Here is a 25,040-nt window from a genome sequence, read left to right as displayed (position 1 = left end):
GAACACCAACAGATGCGCACAGGTGGAGTCACTGATGACGGACTGTGGCTGAAGGGAAAACACTGGGAACTCCCTCTACTGTCACTAGTGATTACCTCTCTGGTTCACACACACACAAGCAAAGAAACCATAGTCATTCAGGCGAGAGGACACTAAACCCACATACGACACGACACTACGGCCCTTTCCGGAAGGTAGGAAAGGGAGAGAATGGAGGGGAAGAGAGAAGGAGGACTGACAAAGGAGTTGGGACCCCCTCAGGGAAGATTTTGGCATTGTGTAACACAACACTGCACACCCCACCCAGCCCCTTTTAAAAACACTCAAGGCTCTCACATGAAATTCACCATACCTAATGCACCATGAATAAACCACCACCTAAACACACCGTGCCTAAACCACACCATACCTAAACACACCATGGCTAACAGTCACACCATGCCTAAACCACACTATACCTAAACACACCATGCCTAAGACACACCATGGCTATTGGCTAACAGTCACACCATGCCTAAACGCTAAACCACACGATACCTAAACACACTATACCTAAACACACCATGCCTAAACCACACCATACCTAAACACACCATGCCTAAACCACACCATACCTAAACACACCATGACTAAACAGCCGCAATCTGTTTGTATCTATGCAACACAGCACAAATCATTTTATGTAATGCTTGTGTACAATACAATCACTTTATTGGCAGGATTGAGTACTGGTTCTACACTGGTTTACACAATCTGTGGAATTGGATTGCAGATGCGTTTGAAAAGAACAAGTGGCTATATGTCGGATTACTCAGAAACCGGTTTGAAGGAAGAATGGGATTTTGATCTCGCAATTATGTTTGAGTGCGTAGATCATAATCACGCTATTTTATTGTTAGCGTATAGATTTCAAAAGCAAAACTAACAAAGCGATTAAGATTGTGTTCCTGTCTTTCAGCGTGATCAAGGGATCATCATCATCATAGCCATATTTAATTGTTACTTCAGTTCTCAAACATGTAATTATATCAAGGAGAGTGTTTGTGCCACAGCCTTCCTACTCCACCTCGCTGTCGGGTGAATTATGTCTGCTTTATTCTTGTGAGTGTAAGTGTCTCACCGAAGCCAGGGACTCAATTATAGACTGAGTCATTGAGCAGAATAGGTGTGTTGGGGATGGAGCAGGTGATTCAGTAAGACTCTCTGTGGCAACATTCTCACACGCAACGCGCAGGGCGAGGCCCGGACACATTCCTGTGTCGATACAGATATATAGCCGAGCACAATAACATGTCAGGCTGAAACGTGATGGTGTGATCTTTTATTGAGATCAAACAATGTGCATTCAACACACACACACTGAACATGTACAGTAACAAAGTGATTAAGCCGCCTCAGCGTGACTCGTGAGGTGGTGACAACAAAAGAGGCTTAACGTGAAGTAGTAAAACAGAATGTATGTACTGACCAGATCTAACCTCCAAACAGAACAGAGACCACCTTTCATCTGAGGCCAGTTTTGCATTTGACCTCTTGACTGATTAACTTTAGGATAACAAAAAAAACTGAGACCGGACATGGCTATGGTAAAGTAATCTGGGATTGGTTCCTCATTGGCAACCTGTAATAAAGAGTGACTGTCTTGTGTCTGTCCCCTACAGTGGGCCTTGACTGAGGATTTGTCTCCACCTAGTGGACAGGAGGAAACTGCAGTTCCCTGCAAGAGAGCATGGGCAGGGCTGTAGGCTGGTCGCGTGTAGTCTTTTACCAACAAACTTGCATTTTCCCGCGATATGATTGGCCACTGACGTTTCTGGTCATGTGACATCTGCGCCAATCGCGTGACGCCTGTTTCTATCACTGGTTAAGCTTAGGCACTCTTTCGAAGTTGGTTAAGGTTAGAGTTTGTCTTAGAGCAGGGCGATAGAACACCAGCCCTGATTCCAAACTCTAACCTTAACCAACTTCGAAAGAGTCGCCTAAGCTTAACCAGTAGTTTGTAGGCTGTTAGAGGCGGAAATAGGCGCAGAAACAGGCGTCACGCGATTGGCACAGATGTCACATGACCAGAAACGTCAGTGGCCAATCAGATCGCAGAAAAATGCAAGTTTGTTGCCCTGTCTTGTTGTTCTCCACTAAGGTTTTGAAGGTATAAAGACTACTGCCATTAGTCAGATCTATGTGATCAGTGAGATCTAGATTGGTAGGCCACTGGCTTCTCTGAAGCACAGCCTGGATCAACATTGACATGATGACAGTCATATCAAACCAAAGCTAAACATAACCCCGCCCTCCCAAATCAGATACATAATCCATCTATTAAGACATTTACCATGCAATCAGCACCAGGCTTATCAGTAACTTGTTTGTCCAGTGTGTGTGTCAGTGTTCCTGTCAGTTATCCATCCATGTTATCCATTCAGTCAGTGATTCCATTTCACTTTACATAATGGTGTGTTAATTGTGAATATAAATCACCTTCCTTGTAAAATAACAATTAAGCAAGTACTCTTATGCAAATATATATATACACACACAGTATACATACATATATATATACTGTAAATGCTGAATCCATTATGCAAATGTACAAATACTGCAAGTGTAAGTCTGCTGCGCCTGGCGATGATGTCACAGGAGTCAGGGTCTCAGAGCTCTGTCATCAGGAGAGCCCTCAGTAACTTCTCTCTGTCCAGCCTCATCTCCTCTCCGCTAGACAGACAGACAGACAGACAGGCAGGCAGACAGACAGACAGACAGACAGACAGACAGACAGACAGACAGACAGACACACACACAGTGTCATTAAGATGCTATGAAATTGTAAATGGCTTGCAGAGAAGCACAAGGCGAGGTGTGTTACCTGTCAGTATGGGCAGCGAGGTAGGGAACCAAGTGAGGGACGGAGCTATGGTAGTAAGAAGGGGAGGCGTGAGGGGACTTCGAGGGGGAGGGGCAACATGGACTGCCAGGCTCCAGCGCTGGCATATTATCCACCTGCAACAGGCGGACACACACACACACACACACACGCACAGAGTTCTCTGTTTACCCAATGATACGGCGGAAACTACATTAATCTCCTTTGAGTGGACTGCAGTGTACTGTGCAAATATGCACCCTTAATGGATTCTAAAAGTGTGTGTGCGTCACCTGTGGGTATATGGACGGCTGTATCTGCTTGTCCAGTGAACTGTTAGACCCCGTCTTCGCCGTATTCCGGGAGATCGCCGCAAGGGCTGCTGGGAGGTTGTCCTCGTCTTCGTGGTTACTACGTGGGCCAATCAGAGGAGAGCGTTATTAGGCCTACCACTACGTCTATACAGAGTTTTGATTGATTGATTGAAAACTTTATTAACAGATTGCAGAATGGGTACAGTACAGTACAGCTCAATACATACAATTGTTAAGGGGATGCAGACCAGAGAAAGACTTTCGTCTTGTTTACATCAGGGTCCCCCATTTTCAATTCATCGTAACATATATGACATACATGACATACAGATAGACAGTACTGCTACATCTATACATTTATGACATACCAGATTTACAATTACAGTACTGTTTGTGATACAAAAAGAGTCAAAAAAAAAAAAAGAGTATATACATTTGACGTAGAAACTGTACATTGGATTGGGTAGGTGGGGGTGGGGGGGGACTGTACATTGGAGGTGGGGGGGGGGGGGGGGGGGTAGGAGTGGGGGGGGGGGGGTTGGGTAGGAGGGGTGGGTGGGGGACACTGTACAACTGTACAAACAAAACTGTACATTGGATTATTGACAAGACCATACTTGGTAATTTACTGTACATTGGAAGGGGTTGTGTTCGGACATTTACAGGGGCCAGTTTCGAGTTGCAGTCTCCCTTAGGTGTTTTTTGAGAGTGTTTTTGAAAGTGGGTAGTGATTCACATTCCTTTACAGCTTTGGGTAGGGCGTTCCACATTGATGTGGCATAATTGCGAAACGTGTTTAGTCCCTTGTTTGAGCCGAATCTGGGTTTAACATGATTTGTGGAGCTCCCTCTGGTGTTGTGATCGTGGTATTCACTGACCTTTGGGAAGTATTTTGTCATGTACATGGGTACCTTGGTCGTGTAGTGTATCTTGTAGACCAGGCCCATTGCAAGTTGCTGTACTCTGTCGTCTACTCTAAGCCATCCTAGGTTGTCAAAGTGGGCAGGGGTGAGGTGGGTTCTAGGAGTAAGGTCAAGCAGTAGTCTGACCAGTTTGTTTTGAGATGTTTGTAATTTTGTTTTTAGCGCCTTTGAGGTGCTTTGGTACCATGAGGTGCAAGCATAGTCGTAGTACCCTTGAATGAGTGCTCCTGCTAGAGTCTTCAGGGTATTCTTGTTTACCAGTGAGGAGATCCGGTACAAGAATCGAGTTCGTTGGTTGACTTTTTTTATTACATTGGATGCCATTTTGTCACAGGAAAGATTTGCCTCTAGGATGGAACCCAGGTAGGTAATATCTTCTTTCCTTGTGACAATATTGTCACCCACTGTAACTGAGAAGCCGTCGGTCTTGCTGAGTTTGTTATTTGAACCGAAGAGAATGGACTCTGTTTTGCCCATGTGTAATGATAGTTTGTTATCAGCGAGCCATATGCAGATTTTGCCTAGTTCTGAGCTGAGGGTTTTTTCAACCTGTAACTTGTTCTTGTCAGAGACCAGCAGGGCTGAGTCGTCCGCAAACAGGAACAAGTTGCAGTCACAAGCTGACGACATGTCATTTGCATAAATTAGGAACAGTAGCGGACCTAGTATGCTTCCTTGTGGAACACCACAGCTTACTGTGAGGGGGGGGGATAGGGTACTGTTGTGAAGGGCCAGATTAAACCGAATATATATATTTATTTATATATATATATTTAATTGTATTTGTATATTCTCTAATATTCCCTGATATCCCTTGTATATTCCTTGTACAATATGCATTGAATATCCATTCTAGCCTACTGAACATCCCATAATAGTCTCCTACTATTGGTCGAGACCTTGGTGCCAGGCTGCCATACCCCTCAGACCCAGTTCAAACGTACCGCTCGACATGTACGAACAAGTCCTAGTTCCGCGTAGGAATTTGGCTACCGCACCACTAATGGGACTATTTGTTCATAGTGCGTATATATACTGCGCTACTAAAGTAGGACTTTCCTTTTCAGTCCAGTTTCTTACCCTCCAATAGAGTCACAGACGTAAAGCCTCCCCGCGACGCCACGTGTGGGAGTAAGGCCAAGTTCGCCTACCATCGGTATTGAGACATCGTGTATATTAATATCTGAATAGTCATATTTGGCACTATATCGTCGAGTTGGACGTAGTCTATTAAGCTAATAATAGTCTGTTAATATATAGTGCTTCGTGCGGTGAGAATACTACCGTAGTCAGTACCCCATCGTTTCGGGCAGAGAACTGGCTGCTTACCCAGGGTGGTTGACCCTATGTGAAGCTGCACCCGAGGAGCCCCAGAGCCGACGAGCGAGTGGACCTGTATACCGGATTATTCTACCGACGACAGCCCGCCTTCCCAGGCACGGATTATGCTTTGGATACTTTGATTATTCCATGGATAAAGACCCCCGACACTGCCGTGTGTTGGAACCCCCCCCCCTGGAGAGGACGCAAGGTGAGGAGACGCTCTGCAAGACGAGGTCGCTTCACGTCTCTCCCCCGTGGACCGGAGAGAGCCGGCCCACAAAGAGTCCACCTGCTTTCATCTGTGGTCCAAGGATCGCCGGCGCATTGAACGGCACTACAGTGGGTTCACCTGGGATACCCTTGGCCGGACGAGGCAGCCGGATTCTACCCTCCCCCCCCCCTCCTACTCCTGTCGGCTTACAAGCGACCGGATTAACCCCCTCTAGTGTATCTAGTGTATAATCATTAAAGTATCATTGCTGTTATTCCTTAACTATTCCAGGTCGTATATTTACCACCTGCGCCTTCAGAGATTGGACATTCTCTATTGATATACCGACGAATACTCCTTGCCATAAAAGTGCATACTATTTCAATTCATAAATGTAATTAAGTGATTAAGTGCTTATTCTACACACCATCGCTGTGTAGAAATAAAGACCTGTTTCTAATTCGTACATTTGTGTTGGATCCGTTTCATCTACGTGAGAGTGTTCATGATAATATATTTATGCCGTGTACTGGGTGGCCGAATATTAAGTACAAAGGTAGTGGTAGTAAGTATCATATCTAGTAATACAGTCAGGGAATTGTACCCCTCAGTTACAATTGGTCCTTCGAGCCGGAGGGTAATTAGTGTAATATTAATATAGTGTTATTAATATTGAAATGGCCTATGATGAACACTCCACGAAACGATCCTCCTAACCAACGCCCGCAGCGCGAACGACGGCTCCCTCAGTACTTAGAGGCTTACGCTGTCAGTCAACAACCTAGTCTTCTACTAACAGTAAACGCGGTAAAACTAGAAAGTAAAAGTATGTCTAACCCCAACGCCCAGACTACCCCGACCATAGAGGCCCCTACGGGCTCTAATGTAACTGACCAAGTTCACGGTGGGGACCAGTGGGAACCAGACATGACTTCACACCCCGCCAGTACTGAAGAAGTAGTCCCCGATGAGTCCCGGGAGGAATACAACGCTACCGAGAGAGAACTCGGCACGGAAGAAGACGGGGAGAGCACCGTGGAGATAGAGCTCCAAGGCTCCGCAAGGAGTACCCCGAGGGAAGGCTCCCCTATACAACCGCCTTCTCCCAGCGAGGCAGAGAGGACCCTACAGCAGGCCTTCCTCATCAGCCTGAACGCCGCTGATGAACGCGACCGACTGCAGATCCAGCAGCGAAGCGAACACGAGCAGATACGTCTAGAAATAAGACGCATTCAGATGGAAGAGAATGTGGCCCGAGAACGAGCCGGTGCTCAACGGGACGCAGCGCGCGACAGACAGCAGTCGCAACTAATAGAACAGCTGATCAGACGGACAACACCCTCTCCCTCCGCCAGAGGCTCCAGGAACTCGTCTAGACACACCTCCAGGGCGGCATCCCCTAGCCGAGTAAACAACCCTGAACTTGACCAACAGACGAGGTCTATACCCCCCACAGACCACCTCCCCCCACCGGTCCAAGCGAGACCTAGCAACCGGGAAGGAGCAGCATATCCTGTGGAGAGGCTAAACCAGAGACTGGATGACCTAACTGAAGACGAAGAGGAAGAGGAGGAGAACCACGCCCGAAGACAGCACAGTACTCTACCGGACCAGGAGGTCCGGTACAGCCCAGGCTATACTCCCGCGGAGCTGCGCTACAGACCCCCGACTCTATACACGGGTGAGCACGACGCACGACCCGCACCGAGGAACAGCACCTGGACAAGCGGGCCATGGTACACTGCCGGTACCAGCCCATACCAAGGAGCGGGAGGAGACTCGCCTAGGAGGCCTCTCCCCCAACGCTCGCCGATGTATCCACAGTCAGCGTCATACATTGGCACGCCTATGGTACCCGACTTCACCCAAGAGAACCGGGCCCAGTATACAGAACTCCGCATGTGTCTGGAGACCATGTTGGTGGATGTATTGGATGAACGCCACAAATACGCCATCCTACTGAAGCACTTAAAGGTACCCCGCGCACATAATATAGCGCTCGCCTACGCGACTTCCACCACCCCATACACAGCAGCGCTGGTAGCATTGGACCAGAGGTATGGGCGCATATGGGATTACGTGATCCAGGAGATCCGACACATCGACCGCTTACCCCCAGCAATAGACAATCGAGCACTGGACGACCTGTCCATCAGAGTGCAGTCCCTGGTAGGGATGTTGGGAGCGCAAAGAGAGAAGGGGAGGCATGAACTTTACGCCAACTCAAATGTGGAAAGGATTCTGGAGAAGCTGCCGCCCGCTCGTCAGGAGCGCTTTAGGCGGCAGAGGGACCACAGAGACCCGAATGGCCCCGAACCGAACCTCCTCGATCTAGCAGACTTCCTGGCGAGAGAAGTCAGCAGCCTACGGCTAGATACATTCGGACGGAGCACCCCTGGCTCCAGAGAAGGAACCAGACGACTAAATGATGGAAGAAGATCGGTGACTGTGATGCACCAATCGGAGTCAGTACCGAGCAGCAGGAGCCACAGTACCCCCTCCAGAACGGAGAAGTGGAAGATAGTGTGCCCCTACTGTGAGAAAGAACACTGGCTAGCGCAATGTGACTCCTTCCCCAAGCTGAACGCGGAGGAAGCAGGTCAATGGATAAAGTCCAACAAGCGCTGTTTTCGCTGTGCGCGCTCACACATGGCAGCCGAATGCCGCTTAAAGAAAAGGTGCACCAAGTGCGATGGAGCCCATCTGGACATACTTCACGACAGTAACAGACGGCGCCCTTCACCTGCACCATCCAGCCGCAAAGCGAGCGTCATGTACATCGATCCCGCCAGCAGCAGTGGAGCCCGAGTACTCCTAAAAGTAGTGCGTGTGACACTAAGCTACCAGAATAAAGTCCTGGACACTTACGCCGGCCTCGATGACGGGTCAGAGAAGACCCTGCTGCTCGCCTCCGCTGCGGCCCAGCTAGGGCTGCGGGGAAGCGAAACCCAAATGACAATTCGGACAATAAGACGAGATTTGAAGACGATAAAGGGCGAGAATGTCTCATTCTCTATCGCAGCAAGCGGCCAGCCTGAGCGACGGTACCAGATTGCAGACGCTTTCACCAGCCAAGAAATAGGACTGTCGCGGTACACATACCCCGTCGCCAAGCTGATGGAGAAATATGCACATCTGCGCAAGTTACCGATCCCGCTCATAGACAATGCTATGCCGACCCTGTTGATAGGCTCCGACCATGCAGACCTCATTGTCCCGATAGACCGGGTTCATACCGGACCCCGAGGCTGCCCTGCAGCAGTCGAGACCCGTTTGGGATGGACTCTCCAAGGCCCGCTCGCCAAATCTCTCAACCGAAGTACAGCCACTAGATGTCTCCACTCCCGAGTCACAGAGGGAGAAACCGCACTCCTGCAACACGTAGAGCGGCTATGGACCCTGGAACAAATGCCCTTTAAGAACGGAAAGAAAGACATTCGCTCTAAAGATGACATTTACGCAATTCACCTCCTCGAGACAGGGACCAAGAGAGTCCCGGTCAACGGCGTGTTGAGATACGCCACGCCACTCCTGCGGCGAGAAGGAATGCCTACTTTCCACGCCAAGACAGACGCCACAGAACGGTACCTGCTGAACACGGAGCGGCGCTTAGCCAAGAACCCCGCCCAAGAGAGTGTATACCGCGCTGAGATTGAGAAGCTCATCACAGCGGGACACGTCACAAAGATGGACATTAAAGAGGCTGACCAGACCACTGAATCGTGGTACGTGCCCCACCACAAGGTCCATCACAACGGTAAAGACCGCATAGTATTTAACTGCAGCTACCAGATCGGATCCCAAAATCTAAATAAAGAGTTACTGCCCGGTCCCACACTCGGCCCCTCCCTACTCGGCGTTCTACTCCGCTTCCGCCAGGAAAAGGTGGCCATCAGCGGGGACATTAAAGGAATGTTCCTGCAGGTGAGATTAGTAGAGGCGGACAAGCCCCTGTTACGGTTCCTATGGAGAGAGAAGCCAGGAGATGAGCACCCAGCCATCTACCAATGGGAAGTCCTCCCCTTCGGAACGACGTGCAGCCCCTGCTGTGCGACATTTGCACTACAGAAACATGTAGCAGAGGACCCAGCAGCGGACGAAGAGGTCCGACACAGCGTAAAGAACAGCTTCTACGTAGACAACTGTCTACAAAGCCTTTCAACCCAGGAAGAAGCCGAGGCTCTCCTGATTAAACTCCGCGCCTCATTGATCAAAGGCGGCTTTGATCTCAGGCAGTGGGCCAGCAGCGATCCGCAAGTACTGCGCAGCCTCTCCTCCGAGGACAAGGCAGCCAGCAGCGAGACCTGGATGGCTACAGTCCCGGGAGAGGCCCAGGAGATGACCCTGGGATTGGTGTGGCGATTCAAAACAGATTCGCTTCACTACAGACACAAGCCCCTGACTACGGAGCAGGGAAGGCCGGCGGCGGCGCCGACCACCAGACGGAGTGTGTACACAACACTCGCCCGACAATATGACCCGCTAGGATGTATTCTACCATACACCACCAGGGCAAAAATGATTGTACGAGCATTGTGGGACAAGGACCAGGGCTGGGACGACCCCATTCCCGCACACCTTGCATCCACCTGGAGAGAGTGGGAGATGGAGCTCCACTCACTCCCAGGCGTTAATATGCGCCGAAGCTACTTCCCACCCACGGTGAGGCCAGAGACATGTAAAATGGACTTACACATCTTCAGTGACGCCTCAGAGGTCGCATACGGATCAGTAGCCTACTTGCGGGCCCAAGACCAGGGGGGAGAGATCTACACAGCATTTGTCCTCGCCCGCTCGAGAATAGCCCCACGCAAGCAACAATCTATCCCACGTCTAGAGCTCTGCGCAGCCCTAGCCGGAGCGCACCTAGCCACGCTCATCCAACGTGAGCTCACCATACCGGTGTCTGGAACAATCCTGTGGTCAGATTCCACGACGGTACTCGCCTGGATCAAATCGGACTCATGCAAGTACAAAGTCTTCGTGGGAGTCAGAGTCACCGAGATTCAAGACTTAACCGAAGAGTTAACCGGAGAAACAGAGTGGCGCTACGTTGATACAAAACAGAACCCAGCTGACGTCATCACCCGGGGGATGCCCCTGGATGACCTCACCCGTCGCAATGTCTACAGTGACGGCCCCGCATTCCTAAGACTCCCGGAAGGACAGTGGCCCATGCCTATCCCGAGGGAAGCAAGTCCAGAGGAGGTGGAAATTAAGAAGTCTGTGTTCTGTGGATTGAGCACCGTAGCCTCCACCGACCCTAACATAGACGATTGCACATCCATAGAGAGTGCACAACAAAGAACATTCCTGCGGTACCACCCGGAGTGCAAGTCCCCCGCTGATATGTCAGCAGCTAACTACGAGGAAGCAGAATTGCTTCTACTGCAGCGAGCCCAGAGAGACTCGTTCCCCGATGAATTGGCCTGTCTACAGGGAGGAAAGCCCGTCCCATCCGACAGCAGATTAATTCACCTGGCCCCCGAGAGCGACGCTCATACCCTCATCAGAGTGGGTGGTCGCCTACGCAGAACCCCCAATCTACCGGATGACATTAAATACCCGATCGTATTGAACAGCCGACACAAGGTCACAGAGCTGATTATAAAGAAATACGATGAGGATGTACATCACGCAGGAGCAGAAAGAGTCTTCGCGGAAATCAGACGTCGTTACTGGATCCTACAAGGAAGAGAGGCGGTACGACGCTTCCAGCGAACATGTCTAGACTGCCGCAAGTGGCGCGCGCAGCCCAGCATACCAAGGATGGCTGACCTTCCTCCATGTCGCCTCCGAATCGGTGACAAGCCATTCCACTCAACGGGTATGGACTGCTTTGGCCCGCTGCACATAAAGAAAGGAAGAGGAACCGAGAAGCGGTGGGGTATTGTATTCAAATGCATGACCACCAGAGCGATACACATCGAGCTTCTCCCGACCATGAGCACAGACTCATTCCTTATGGCCTTCCGTAGATTCACATCACGGAAAGGAAGACCGTCTACCCTATTATCCGATCATGGGACAAACTTCAAAGGCGGCGAAAGAGAGCTGAGAGAGAGCTTCCAAGCTATGGGCCCAGAACTTAAGACCCACCTCGCTCCAGCACAGGTTGATTTCCAATTCAACCCCCCAAACGCACCCCACTTCGGTGGCACTTGGGAACGAGAAGTGCGCTCCATAAAGACAGCCCTGTACGCAGTACTTGGGGCCCAGACTGTGGCGGAAGAAGTCCTAATGACAGTCCTCACGGAGATTGAGGGAGTACTTAACTCGAAGCCCCTCGGATATGTCTCCAGTGATGTGGCGGATATCGACCCAGTTACCCCCAACACACTCCTGATGGGGCGGCTAGATCCTGCATTACCCCAGACAATGTACCGGCCTGAAGAAGCGAACGGCCGACGAATGTGGAGGTACAGCCAAGTATTAGCCGACAAGTTTTGGAACAGTTTCCTACTGCACTACCTACCGTCTCTACAGACCCGCCAGAAGTGGGTAAAGGAGAGAGACAATTTGACAGAAGGAACAGTCGTCATGATTATTGATCAATCACTGCCCAGAGCTATGTGGCCGGCCGGCTGCGTAAGCAAAGTGATCACCGGTGCCGACGGCAAGGTCCGAGCAGCTGAAGTGCTCGTCCAGGGTCGCACTTACACCCGTCCCGTGGCAAGGCTCATAGAACTGCCTCGACTCCCAGACACAATCGATGATGACCATGACCCTACAACCCTATGACTTTGTGAAGTTGACTGACCCCTACAGCAAACCCTTATGTGTAAATAGACAACGCGATTAATCTGTCTCTGTTTAACTGATTAGGTCTGGGACCTATTCAGGGGGTGGCTGTTGTGAAGGGCCAGATTAAACCGAATATATATATTTATTTATATATATATATTTAATTGTATTTGTATATTCTCTAATATTCCCTGATATCCCTTGTATATTCCTTGTACAATATGCATTGAATATCCATTCTAGCCTACTGAACATCCCATAATAGTCTCCATTCTACTATTGGTCGAGACCTTGGTGCCAGGCTGCCATACCCCTCAGACCCAGTTCAAACGTACCGCTCGACATGTACGAACAAGTCCTAGTTCCGCGTAGGAATTTGGCTACCGCACCACTAATGGGACTATTTGTTCATAGTGCGTATATATACTGCGCTACTAAAGTAGGACTTTCCTTTTCAGTCCAGTTTCTTACCCTCCAATAGAGTCACAGACGTAAAGCCTCCCCGCGACGCCACGTGTGGGAGTAAGGCCAAGTTCGCCTACCATCGGTATTGAGACATCGTGTATATTAATATCTGAATAGTCATATTTGGCACTATATCGTCGAGTTGGACGTAGTCTATTAAGCTAATAATAGTCTGTTAATATATAGTGCTTCGTGCGGTGAGAATACTACCGTAGTCAGTACCCCATCGTTTCGGGCAGAGAACTGGCTGCTTACCCAGGGTGGTTGACCCTATGTGAAGCTGCACCCGAGGAGCCCCAGAGCCGACGAGCGAGTGGACCTGTATACCGGATTATTCTACCGACGACAGCCCGCCTTCCCAGGCACGGATTATGCTTTGGATACTTTGATTATTCCATGGATAAAGACCCCCGACACTGCCGTGTGTTGGAACCCCCCCCCCTGGAGAGGACGCAAGGTGAGGAGACGCTCTGCAAGACGAGGTCGCTTCACGTCTCTCCCCCGTGGACCGGAGAGAGCCGGCCCACAAAGAGTCCACCTGCTTTCATCTGTGGTCCAAGGATCGCCGGCGCATTGAACGGCACTACAGTGGGTTCACCTGGGATACCCTTGGCCGGACGAGGCAGCCGGATTCTACCCTCCCCCCCTCCTACTCCTGTCGGCTTACAAGCGACCGGATTAACCCCCTCTAGTGTATCTAGTGTATAATCATTAAAGTATCATTGCTGTTATTCCTGAACTATTCCAGGTCGTATATTTACCACCTGCGCCTTCAGAGATTGGACATTCTCTATTGATATACCGACGAATACTCCTTGCCATAAAAGTGCATACTATTTCAATTCATAAATGTAATTAAGTGATTAAGTGCTTATTCTACACACCATCGCTGTGTAGAAATAAAGACCTGTTTCTAATTCGTACATTTGTGTTGGATCCGTTTCATCTACGTGAGAGTGTTCATGATAATATATTTATGCCGTGTACTGGGTGGCCGAATATTAAGTACAAAGGTAGTGGTAGTAAGTATCATATCTAGTAATACAGTCAGGGAATTGTACCCCTCAGTTACAGGTACCGTTTACCTCCACCATCTGCTCTCTCCCCTCCAGGTAGGATTGCATCCAGCTCACTGATAGACTATCAAAACCAATTGCTTTTAGCTTGTCAATCAGAATGGTGTGATTGACAGTGTCGAAGGCCTTTTGTAGGTCCAGCATGACCATGCCGCAGTATTTGCCCGCGTCCACCTCTTGTTTGATGTGGTCGTTTAAATAGAGAAGGCATGTGTCAGTGGAGTGGGATGTTCTGAAGCCAGATTGGAATTCGTAGATTAGATTTTTTTCCGCAAGGTATTTTTCGACCTGTTCGTATACAATTTTTTCCATGACTTTCGAGATGGAGGTAAGGATAGAAACAGGGCGGTAGTTGCCTGGGTCTAATTTACTGCCTTTTTTGTGCAGAGGGGTCACTCTCGCAATTTTGAAGTCCTTGGGGACGTGTCCCTGTTTTATGGAGAGGTTTATTATGTGTGTGATGACTGGGGTGATGGCGGCTGCTGCGTCTCTGAGGAATTTGGAGGGGATGTTGTCATGGCCAGTGGCCTTGTTGGGTTGGAGTGCTATTATTGTTTGCTTCAGTGAGTGATGGGGGGGGGGGGGGGGGGGGGGGTCGAGAAAGGAGGGCAGCGTTTGAGATCAGGTCAATTCAAGAGAGTTAACGTCGGCTCTTGAAGGAACACGCAGACATTATGAGAAATGCACTTACCTGTCTTCTACAGATGAGAAGATAAGATACCAATTTCCTCTCTGTGCGTTCAGTAGAAAGCTAACCGACTGCAACCTAGCCTAGCTTAGCACGAATGAATGGAAGTGGATACGGATCAGCTAGCCTAGCTGTCGGCCAAAAACAGCAAGGCTAGTTCTCTGTATCCGCTTCCATTCATTTGGGCGCATTTCCCATAATGTTTGGCGTGTTCCTTTTAAAAAGCTCAAGGGTCGGTAGGGATCACAGGGCTTCGACGGTCATCAGTGGCTCCTACTCACAAGCTGAACTGTCGGACCAGCCTCTGCCTGCGCTTGGTGTTTGTGTCGGTGTGAGATCGGTCCGGGGTCTGGTTCCGCTCGGTCCAGTGCGGGGACTTCTCTGCGGTCAAGCTGGACGCCGCCGAGTCCTGGGATGAGCTCTGACACCTGAGGACAGAAACATACTGACGGGTCACGCAGGGAGGAACTGCTAGCATAACAACACAGGCACAGAAACACACTGACGGGTCACGCAGGGAGGAACTGCTAGCATAACAACACAGGCACATCCAGCAGTGCACACAGCTCAACCCCACCTCCTCCTCCAGGCTCTACTACATCCAGCAGAGCACACAGCTCAACCCCACCTCCTCCCCAGGCTCTACTCCATCCAGCAGAGCACACAGCTCAACCCCACCTCCTCCTCCTGGCTCTACTCCATCCAGCAGAGCACACAGCTCAACCCCACCTCCTCCCCAGGCTCTACTCCATCCAGCAGAGCACACAGCTCAACCCCACCTCCTCCCCAGGCTCTACTCCATCCAGCAGAGCACACAGCTCAACCCCACCTCCTCCCCAGGCTCTACTCCATCCAGCAGAGCACACGGCTCCGCTTGCCATTTGCCGTGGCTCTGCAGTGTTTGTGATATCCCTGGCAGAAGGGGCTCAGGGCCTTTTTGTTTAGCCTTTTTCTAAATGCCACGAGAACCAGCCAACCTTCTTTCATTAATCAATGTAAGCTGCATTGTTTTAACCATTGTTCAGAGATGATTTAAATGTATAGATGTAGCAGTACTGTCTATCGGTATGTCATGTATGTCACATATGTTACGATGAATTGAAAATGGGGGACCCTGATGTAAACAAGACGAAAGTCTTTCTCTGGTCTGCATCCCCTTAACAATTGTATGTATTGAGCTGTACTGTACTGTACCCATTCTGCAATCTGTTAATAAAGTTTTCAATCAATCAATCAATCAAGCACAGAAACACACTGACGGGTCACGCAGGGAGGAACTGCTAGCATAACAACACAGGCACAGAAACACACTGACGGGTCACGCAGGGAGGAACTGCTAGCATAACAACACAGGCACAGAAACACACAGGGAGGAACTGCTAGGATAACAACACAGGCACAGAAACACACTATAATAATAAATAATAATAAATTTGATTTGAAGAGAGAAGTGCCTTTCTCAGACTCAAGGACACTGTACAAGGAGAGAGAGAAGCTATATAAAATAAAGGGTAAATAAAAATTAGAAAAAAATTAATATATGTGTATAGTAACAATAGGAGAAAAAATAAACAAATAAGATAAAAAGGAAGCAAGGTGCTGTCCAATTGGATGAAGTGGTAACGAGAAAATTAACAAAAAACAAAAACAAACGAACAACAAAACAACAGGATCTGTGGTTTAAAAGAAAAGAGTCAGGGGGTGGGATACTTGGGAGCAGGACTGACGGGTCACGCAGGGAGGAACTGCTAGCATAACAACACAGGCACAGAAACACACTGTCCACATGGCTTTTTCACAAACAGTTAGAGCTATGTTTGAAGTCTCACGGTGTTCCATTAGACAGACCAATTGAACACCACAGATACCACAAATTCTTCTACTCAAGAGAGACATCGAGAGGTTTTGTTTCAGAATTTTATCATCAATTACTAACGTCCTCGTATGAAACCCTCCAACTTGACTCTGTCTGGAGGAGGGATATACCAGACCTGGAAAATGACTTTGATTGGCAAGGAGCCTGGGCAAATGTCCGACTTACATCAAGGAACCCGGATCAACAAATCAATCTTAACTATATTCACAGGACATACTTGACTCCTATAAGACTGTGCCGAATGGGGCTCAAACAAGATTCCAAATGCACCCAATGTACAAATGGGGACGAAGGGACATTTATGCACATGTATTGGGACTGCTCACCAGTTAAGGCATTCTGGAAAGATGTGACCCAACAAATATCAAAACTCGTATCTTGGAATATACCTGTACACCCCTCGGTATTGCTGTTGAATGATGTTTTTGAGTTTGCAGTGAATCCACAGCTAAAGAGATTGGTTTTATCGGGTATCACAGTAGCCAAAAAGCTGATCGCATCACGCTGGTTTCAACCGGAAAAAATGTGCCGTAAAGTTTGGTTTCTTACATATCTCGATGTAATTTACCATGAAATATCTACAGCAAGAATTCTGGGTCTCAATGAATCCAAAATGTCAATGTGGTTAGAAGTGGTGGAGAGAATAAAAGCTAGCTTATAATGGTAGTGTCTGGTTAGGTGCGAGGGATAGTGGAGGTACTTCTCAAGGTGGGGTCCGGGAGGGGGGGGTTCGAGCTGAGCATATGTGTGTAGGGTTTTTTTTTTTTAGATAACAGGTATTATGGGTATATCTTATATAAAACAACTAACCAAAAGGTGATCTCATTGGATGTGCCCTGACAATTAATGCTTGTATATCTTATCGTGTGTTGTCATGTTTGTTTATATGTTTGTTTAAAAAATTATAAAAAAATAAAATACAAGAAACACACAGACGGACAAACACAGATATAGACACACACACACACACACACACAGTTCAGAAGAGTACTAGCCTGTCGTTGAGTCTGTCACTGGAGGTCCCTCTGGGCGTTGTTGGAGGCTCCCTCTTCATCACGGAGGAGGAGGAGGAGGAGAAGGAGGAGGAGATGGAAGGTTAGCCGCTATATACCTCCATTCACTTTCACTTCAGTCCATTCAAAATATAAACAGAAATTGCAGGTGCTTGAACTCGCTAATGACTTGAAGTATCTCACTGCTGACAGGTTGAATACGACAGGCCTCCCGTGCCAAGGGGCTTTTCAGTATTTGCTCAAGTGATTCAGAATCAGAGACACTTCATTCGCAACATGCAGTGATTGTACAGGAAGTCGGTGACTTATTGTGTGGTGACATATCCATCACTCACAAGTTCTAAAGCACGACAGACACATGGTACACGGCACAATGACATACAGGGACAAAATTACAAACAGACAGAGGACAATGTGTACCACTCCCCATATATTTAGTACTGCTTTAATCAATGTTAGCAGTGTAAATGGTAAATGGTGCATTTATATGGCACTTTTATCCAAAGCGCTTTACAATTTGTTCCTCACATTTTACCCATTCACTCACACATTCACAGACCGATGGTGGAGGCAACCATGCAAGGTGCCAACCTGCTCATCAGGAACAGTTAGGGGTTAAGTGTCTTGCTCAAGGAAGATGCCCGGGAGGAGCGGGAATCGAACCGCCCTACAGCAGTGTGGCATACAGCAAGATGGCACCTATGGTGGAAGGTGAGCACAGTGGACCAGAGGACCATGAGGTGCTTATACTGGATCAGCTAACGGAGCAGCAGGGTGACACAGCAGTTAAGAGAGGCCGTAGCGTTCCCCAAAAGGTCACAGGTTCAATCCCCCTGCGGCGATGGTCAGTGTGCCCGTTCCTGGCTGTGAGACACCAGCTTGTGTTTAACCGGTAGGAGGGGTGTGGGGAAGGATTATGATAAATGGTGTAATGTTTAGCTTCGCCAAATGTGGGATAATTAGGACAAGACCCCTGAGATGGCTGGGAGGAAGAAATAACAGGAAGCCTTTAGTTCAGGTTCAGGCAGATAATCGCAGATAAATCACGCACGCGGGTGTTCTCATGAGCCCCGTATCAAGCGCCCCCCCCACCAAACAGGCTGTTTCTATTCAGGATGTCAAACTCACTTTGTCGCTTCAAAAAGTTTAATTTCAGGAATTCTGAAAAAACAACCTTGTTTTCAGTTTGACATCCATGTATTTTTAAGATAAGTAAGGGCGTCATAGCAGCATGGGGGGGGGGGGGGGGGGGTACAGGGGGTATGGGCAGGGTAAAAATGTAAATAAGCAGTATAAATAATATAATTAACTCTGAATATAAGAATATGAGCAAGTAAGCAGTGTAATCAAAGGTGCAGATGAGGGTCTGTAGGCCCTATCAGTTATATTACAATAAATATGGGCAATAAAACACTTGAAATCTGAGTATATACTATGAGTAAGTAAAGCAAACAGTATACACGGGTGCAGTATACATACGGTACCCTAACTGGCATGATATACGTTATACGCTGTAGTCCGTTTTAAAGTCATACTTTAAACATGACTAAACATGAAACCGGCTCACATGATAAAGAACCATGTAATCATTCATTCCCAGTAATTTTTTTTAATAAAAGTAAAGAAATGATAATGACCAAACCTGGAGATAAGTGGTTTCCATCCGACAGCGACGACTTGTTCATCCTCTGCTACAGGCTACATGCTGCTACTGCCTGGCTATGTGTTTTGTTCCCACTGCAAGCAGCAGCTCTATAGCTGTTGGTTGGTTGTTTGTTTGGTTGATCCAAAACAGTGTTCCCCAGGAGGCTAAAGCGTGGCGTGAGAGTATGTGTGCATGCAAACGTGGATACATGCACGTACGTGGTCGCTGCTATTGCAGAATCACACGTGTTCTTTTGTTTTTAATTCCATCTCAGCATCCTGGGGCAAGCTGCTGCCCAATCCCCCCCCGGCTGCGACTCACATACACACCTTTTTATTAAAAACCTTTGAGGGCCCTCCCCTAGCTCGGGGCCCTGGGTAGTCAGTTCCACCCCCCTCCTCTCCACTCCTACACCTCTGCTGCCAGCATCCACCACACGTTTGCTCTGTTGTCTACGGCGCCCCTACGGGTGGTTAATTGATCACATCCTGCTCCCACATTGGGCTGGCTTCGATTCCTCTTCACGGGGGTGGAAGGATAAAGACAGAGCCTGGATGCCAAAGTGAACTGTATTCACATTCATTCTCAATAAACACGTCGATTTATCCGTGGCGGGTGCACTGCGATGTCAGACGGACCCACCGCAAATCCATTTCCATCGGTGACACATTAACATATGAACAGCTCTCTCTCCGTGTGGTATTTACACAGTTCTATATGTGTGGTTCACCTCAGGGGGTTCACCTTACCCCCCCCCCCCCGGCCACCAAACTACAATGCCGGGGCGACAGTGGCTCAGGAGGTAGAGCAGTCGTCTGGTAATCGTAAGGTTCCCGGTTTGATTCCCGCTTCTCCCGGGCAGCGTGTCGAAATGTCCTTTTTTTGTATTTGTATTTGTATTTTTTTTTTGTGGCATTTCTTAAGTGCTTTTATTGACAGGATAGATGGAAATTGGGAGAGAGAGAGATGGGGAGGACCTGCAACACGGATTCGAACCCAGGACGTTGCGATTACAATGCAAGCGCATTTACGTGGTGCGCCACTGGGGCACCCAATGTCGAAGTGTCCTTGAGCAAGACACTTAACCCCTAACTGCTCCCAATGAGCAGCTTGGCTCCTTGCATGGTTGCCTCCACCGTCGGTGTGTAAATGTGTGCGTGAATGGGTCAAATGTGAGGAACAAATTGTAAAGCGATTTGGATAAAAGCTGCTATATAAATGCAGCCATTTACCATGATCACAATTCAACACCAGAGACTGACCTCCACTCTAGCTGCACTCACCCTGAAAGCCGCCTCCATCTGAGCCTTCAGGATGTTACATTTGAGGTGGTCCGGGAGGACGGACGGGGAGATGGGAGGGTGGAGGTCCGGGGAGATGGGAGGGTGGAGTGACTTCTCACACAGCTGCTTCTCCTCCCCCTGGCAGAGAGAGAGACGAGGAGCAGGGGCGGGGGGAGAAAGGTGAGGGATTCCTCACGGGGGGGGGGGGTAGCAGCAGAACAGCGTTTGTTTGTGAGAGAGATTTCCGTCTGACCTTGATTTGATTTTGAAATCTTTATTTCGAACATGTAAATACAAACAATATAAAATCAAAACAAATCATTGATCAAAAAATTAATAATAAACAAAACATAACTCAATTTACATGTTCGAAAAGGAGTAGGAAGAAGTATACACTTATTAATCCTACCCCTTTTCCACTACTCAAATGTGTACTAATTTAAAACATTACAAAACAAATATATATATATATATATATATATATATATATATATATATATATATATATATATATATATATATATATATATATATATATGTGCACAAAAAAATGATATATGTAAAACATGAAAGAAATCAAATAAAAACCTTGTTGTCCATGTTGACGTGGAGCGAAGGCCACGGGGACGAGTCGCTGTCTGACTCCAGAGCCTTGAGCAGAGCCTGAGACAACTCCAGCTCATCGTCCTGGCAGGGCCGCGCCCGGTGTTCTGGTGCACAGGACACGCACACGCACGCGGTTTTAGTTTACTTTTGAAAATATTTTATGAACTAGCCCCCCTAATATCCATAGGCAGGGTGTTCCATAGCTTTGGTAGTAGATGACTGTAATGTTCTTGGGGGAGAATTGGCAATGTAGCTTGGTCCTGTTCCCTTTAGTGCTTTGTATAAAAGGAGGAGGGCCTTGAAATACATTTGAAATGTTACCGAAAGCCAGAGCAGAGTAGTTAACACCAGGGGCGGATTTAGGATTGTAGGAGATCCGGGGCTTAGCCCAGATAGGATTTTTTTTTACTTCGACACCACAACCTTTAACTTATACCACCACCTTAAAGCGGACAAAAAGCACTAGAGAACACTTAAATTCACACCCTTTAATTAATGAAGCAAACAATAATAATAATAATTAATAATAATAATACACTGTATTTGTATAGCACCTTTCATACAAGAATTGCAGCTCAAAGTGCTTCACAGCAGTAAAAAAAGACAGACATAAAATGAGCACAACATTGGCAGATCAAGAGCAATGCATAAAGTGCAGACATAAAGCATAAATAGATAGCAGCAAAATAGACAAAGTCAAGGTAAGACATAGAACATTAAATCACATCGTTTTTCATATTAGGATCTAAGATCTAGGGTTAACTCGCCGAACGTTGAGTGCCAGGACCCCCGAAAAGTCGGGTTTTCATCGTTGTTTCATTTATTCGATATTTGATTTGAGAACAGTAGCTAGTCCAGGGAAGAAACGATAACGCGTTTACTAGAATACACATTGCCGGCCATTACGAAGCATTTTGGAAATGACACCAGACCACCCTGAAACTACACTCATATTCACGACGGTATAAAACGGAAATGTATGGATGGAAAAATGATCTGTTTTTTGTATCTTGACCGGAAGAAACTCAATGACAATCGACTATATTATTAGATCCATAGCTATAATATATAATATAGCTTTAGGCCTGCAAACACACCCACGTATCCCCATGTTAAAAGGCGCTGGCCTTTCAACAGTAACAGTAAACAGCGTCATCTGGCGCTGAAAGTGTTAATAGGCGTCTTTGTTTACGGTTTGATTATCACTGATATAAAGTAAAATAGTGCAGTGCAATAAAATAGTTAGTAAAATAGAATAATAATGCAATAGTGCATTGCAATGAAATAGTTATCATCGTATTTTTTCGGGAGGCCGGTAAGTAGTGCATTACAGTAGTCGAGTTGGCTTGAGATAAAGGCATGGATCTGGTTTTCAGCGTCCTTTTGATTTATAAATGGCCGTACTTTTGCTATGTTTCTAAGGTGGAAGAATTATGTTTTTGTCAACTTGTTGATTGTGATTTAAAGCTTAGGTCTGAGTCTACCATAACACCAAGACTTAACTCACTCAAATACAGTTAGCAGCTGGATAGACTACAGATGGAAATGAGCGTCTGCTAAATCTGGTGCAAACATATTTTCATGTAACAATGATTAATTGTCAAAAAAAAAAGTAGCCTGTTCTTCTATGATATCTATGATAACACCGTCGAAGAACCCGTAATTTAAGGTTTAATCCAAGGAGTAAGTTGCCCCATATTGCTCAGCAGCATTTCTCTTTTTATTATAGGGCCAACTAGTAGGATTTCAGTTTTAGGAACTGAACATTTTAGGAAGTTGCTGGTCATCCATTTGATTATTATTATGGCAGAAATTGAGTTAATCGCTGTATGATCATTTGGTTCAGCAGAGGTGTACAATTGTGTGTCATCCACGTAGCTATGGAAACATACATTGTGTTTTCTAATGATGTCCCCAAGTGGCAGCATGTATTGGGAATAATAGTGGACCGAGGCAGCTCCCTTGTGGAACTCCAAAGTAGACACCATGTTTCTTAAAAGTATAATTTCCAAGCTTGATGTAATATTTTCTCCCTTTGATATATGTTCTGAACCAGTTTAGTACATAGTCAGAAAGACCAACTCACTTTTCAAGATGATTTATTAGGATATCATGGTCAATTGCATCGAACGGTGCGGTTAGGTCTGCATCTGAGTTTACATTTACATTTAGTCATTTAGCTGACGCTTTTATCCAAAGCGACTTACAAGTTCTGTACGACAAGACAGCAAGAAGGGTACAACTCTATCAGCTGATATTTAGTTTAGTCTGAGGTCACTAATTATTTTAGTAAGATGGGGAATGGGGAAAATATTTGAGACTTGACGTATGGGAAAAAATACTTGGACTCATCTACTATTCCGGTGACTTGAGACTTGACTTGTAATATGATGACTTCAAAATGTAAGTATTAAAAAACAAAAAAAAGAGATTCACATGAACATGTTATGTTGTGATTATTTCTAAGCGGAAGTGGGGATGAAAGACTATATCAACGTTGCATTGAAATTCATGTTTTATTACTCAAATCAAATTGATATTGTTGTATATTGTGTATATCATGCTCATGCACACTTACTCACTCTCTCTGCTTCACTCACTCACTCTCTTCATTAGATAGTGTGAGGTCAAACCTCACACACACACGCTCTCCCTGATCATCTGAGAGCGCCACAGACCGTGGATGCTTTTAAAAAGGGCCTCAAAACACATCTTTTTAATAGAGCCTTTCATTGATTTGTATCTAGTTTTAGCCACACGTTTTATGTTCTTTTACTCTTTTACTGTTTTAGCCCTTCACATTTCATGTTCTTTTTACTCTTTTACTAGTTTTAGCCCTTCACATTTCATGTTCTTTTTACTCTTTTACTAGTTTTAGCCCTACTTATTTTGTTCTTTTTACTCTTACTAGTTTTTATGTTCTACACTGTAGCGCCTTGAGATTTGTTCCACAAATATAAAGCACCCCTACAAATTGAATATATATTATTACTACACACAGCTACACAGAATTACAGACAAAAGGAGCTTGCGTGACACATCTTCCCGAGACAGCTGCAGTGTCAACTCACTGCTTTTGATGCGCATATTGACTTGACTTGACTATGGCAGAGGGCGTCGACTCGTGGCTGTGTGTCTACTCACTGCTTCTGATGCGCGTATGGCAGAGGGCGTTGTGGGTGGCAGTGTGTCTACTCACTGCTTTTGATGTGCGTATGGCAGAGGGCGTCTTGGCTGTGTGTATGGCGACGGCGGTGGTGGGCCTTCCCTGAGTACGGCGTCTCATTCTCCTCGATGCTGCTGAACTGGGGTTCTGACCCAGGACCAGTCAGAGGAAAGCTGAAGGTGATGATTACATACAATATAAGAACAAGCCACCACAGAAACCAAATGACACCACTCCCTGCCACATGAATCGATCTCCCAGTCACATCTTATAGAGGACTCCGTCTGATGTTCATGAGGGAAGTGTGATACATGATCAACGTTAAAACTCACGTCAATTTCAATTAACATGCTCAAATATTTCAGGAATAATTTTGTGAGAAGGGAGTTCATATTGAGTACCTCAGGCGAAGAACCATATAACTATAACTTAAGTAACAATGTTTTCAAACTTTATTATCCAAAGATGGTTAGTTAATGTTGTGTAGTGTATAATAATAATAATAACTTTATTTGTATAGCACCTTTCATACAGGGGATTGCAGTTCAAAGTGCTTTACATCAGTAAGAAATAAGACATAAAATCAGTGTAAAACAAGCAGCAAGAGCGAAGCATAAAGTGGGATAAAATAATACAGATATATTAATCAAATCACATCAGAACATTCCAATAGGCTTCTTGAATTTCTATAATCTGTTACAAAACATGATAAAGGTCATAGACATAGTATGCACCCAGCGGATAGTGGGGCATAGAGATAAAAGTAAAAATAAGTATAAAATCAGTTTTTCACATTAGGATCTAACATCCCAACAGGCCACCTTGTTTATGGGTGTTGTGTTCATTC

At 46.7% G+C, this 25,040-nt stretch overlaps 1 protein-coding gene across 1 annotated transcript in view; it reads right to left on the bottom strand.

Moving 5' to 3' along the window:
• Positions 1-2,008: 2,008 nt before the first annotated feature.
• epb41l4b (erythrocyte membrane protein band 4.1 like 4B) overlaps positions 2,009-25,040 on the bottom strand; it is a 63,354-nt gene continuing 40,322 nt past the window's right edge. The window contains exons 16-23 of the mRNA XM_084336675.1: positions 24,227-24,366; positions 21,010-21,131; positions 20,422-20,559; positions 17,476-17,528; positions 14,886-15,032; positions 3,154-3,271; positions 2,864-2,997; positions 2,009-2,712 (exon numbers count right to left, since the gene is read on the bottom strand). Coding sequence (XP_084192801.1) covers positions 2,649-2,712; positions 2,864-2,997; positions 3,154-3,271; positions 14,886-15,032; positions 17,476-17,528; positions 20,422-20,559; positions 21,010-21,131; positions 24,227-24,366 — 916 coding nt within the window. The 3' untranslated portion in view covers positions 2,009-2,648. The remainder of the gene's footprint in view (positions 2,713-2,863; positions 2,998-3,153; positions 3,272-14,885; positions 15,033-17,475; positions 17,529-20,421; positions 20,560-21,009; positions 21,132-24,226; positions 24,367-25,040) is intronic.

The sequence above is a fragment of the Notolepis coatsorum genome (genome assembly GCF_963971535.1).
Source record: "Notolepis coatsorum genome assembly, chromosome: 19".
Classification (NCBI taxonomy): domain Eukaryota; kingdom Metazoa; phylum Chordata; class Actinopteri; order Aulopiformes; family Paralepididae; genus Notolepis; species Notolepis coatsorum.
The sequence above is the reverse complement of the archived record's forward strand: the minus strand, read 5'-3'. Positions and strand labels throughout refer to the sequence as shown.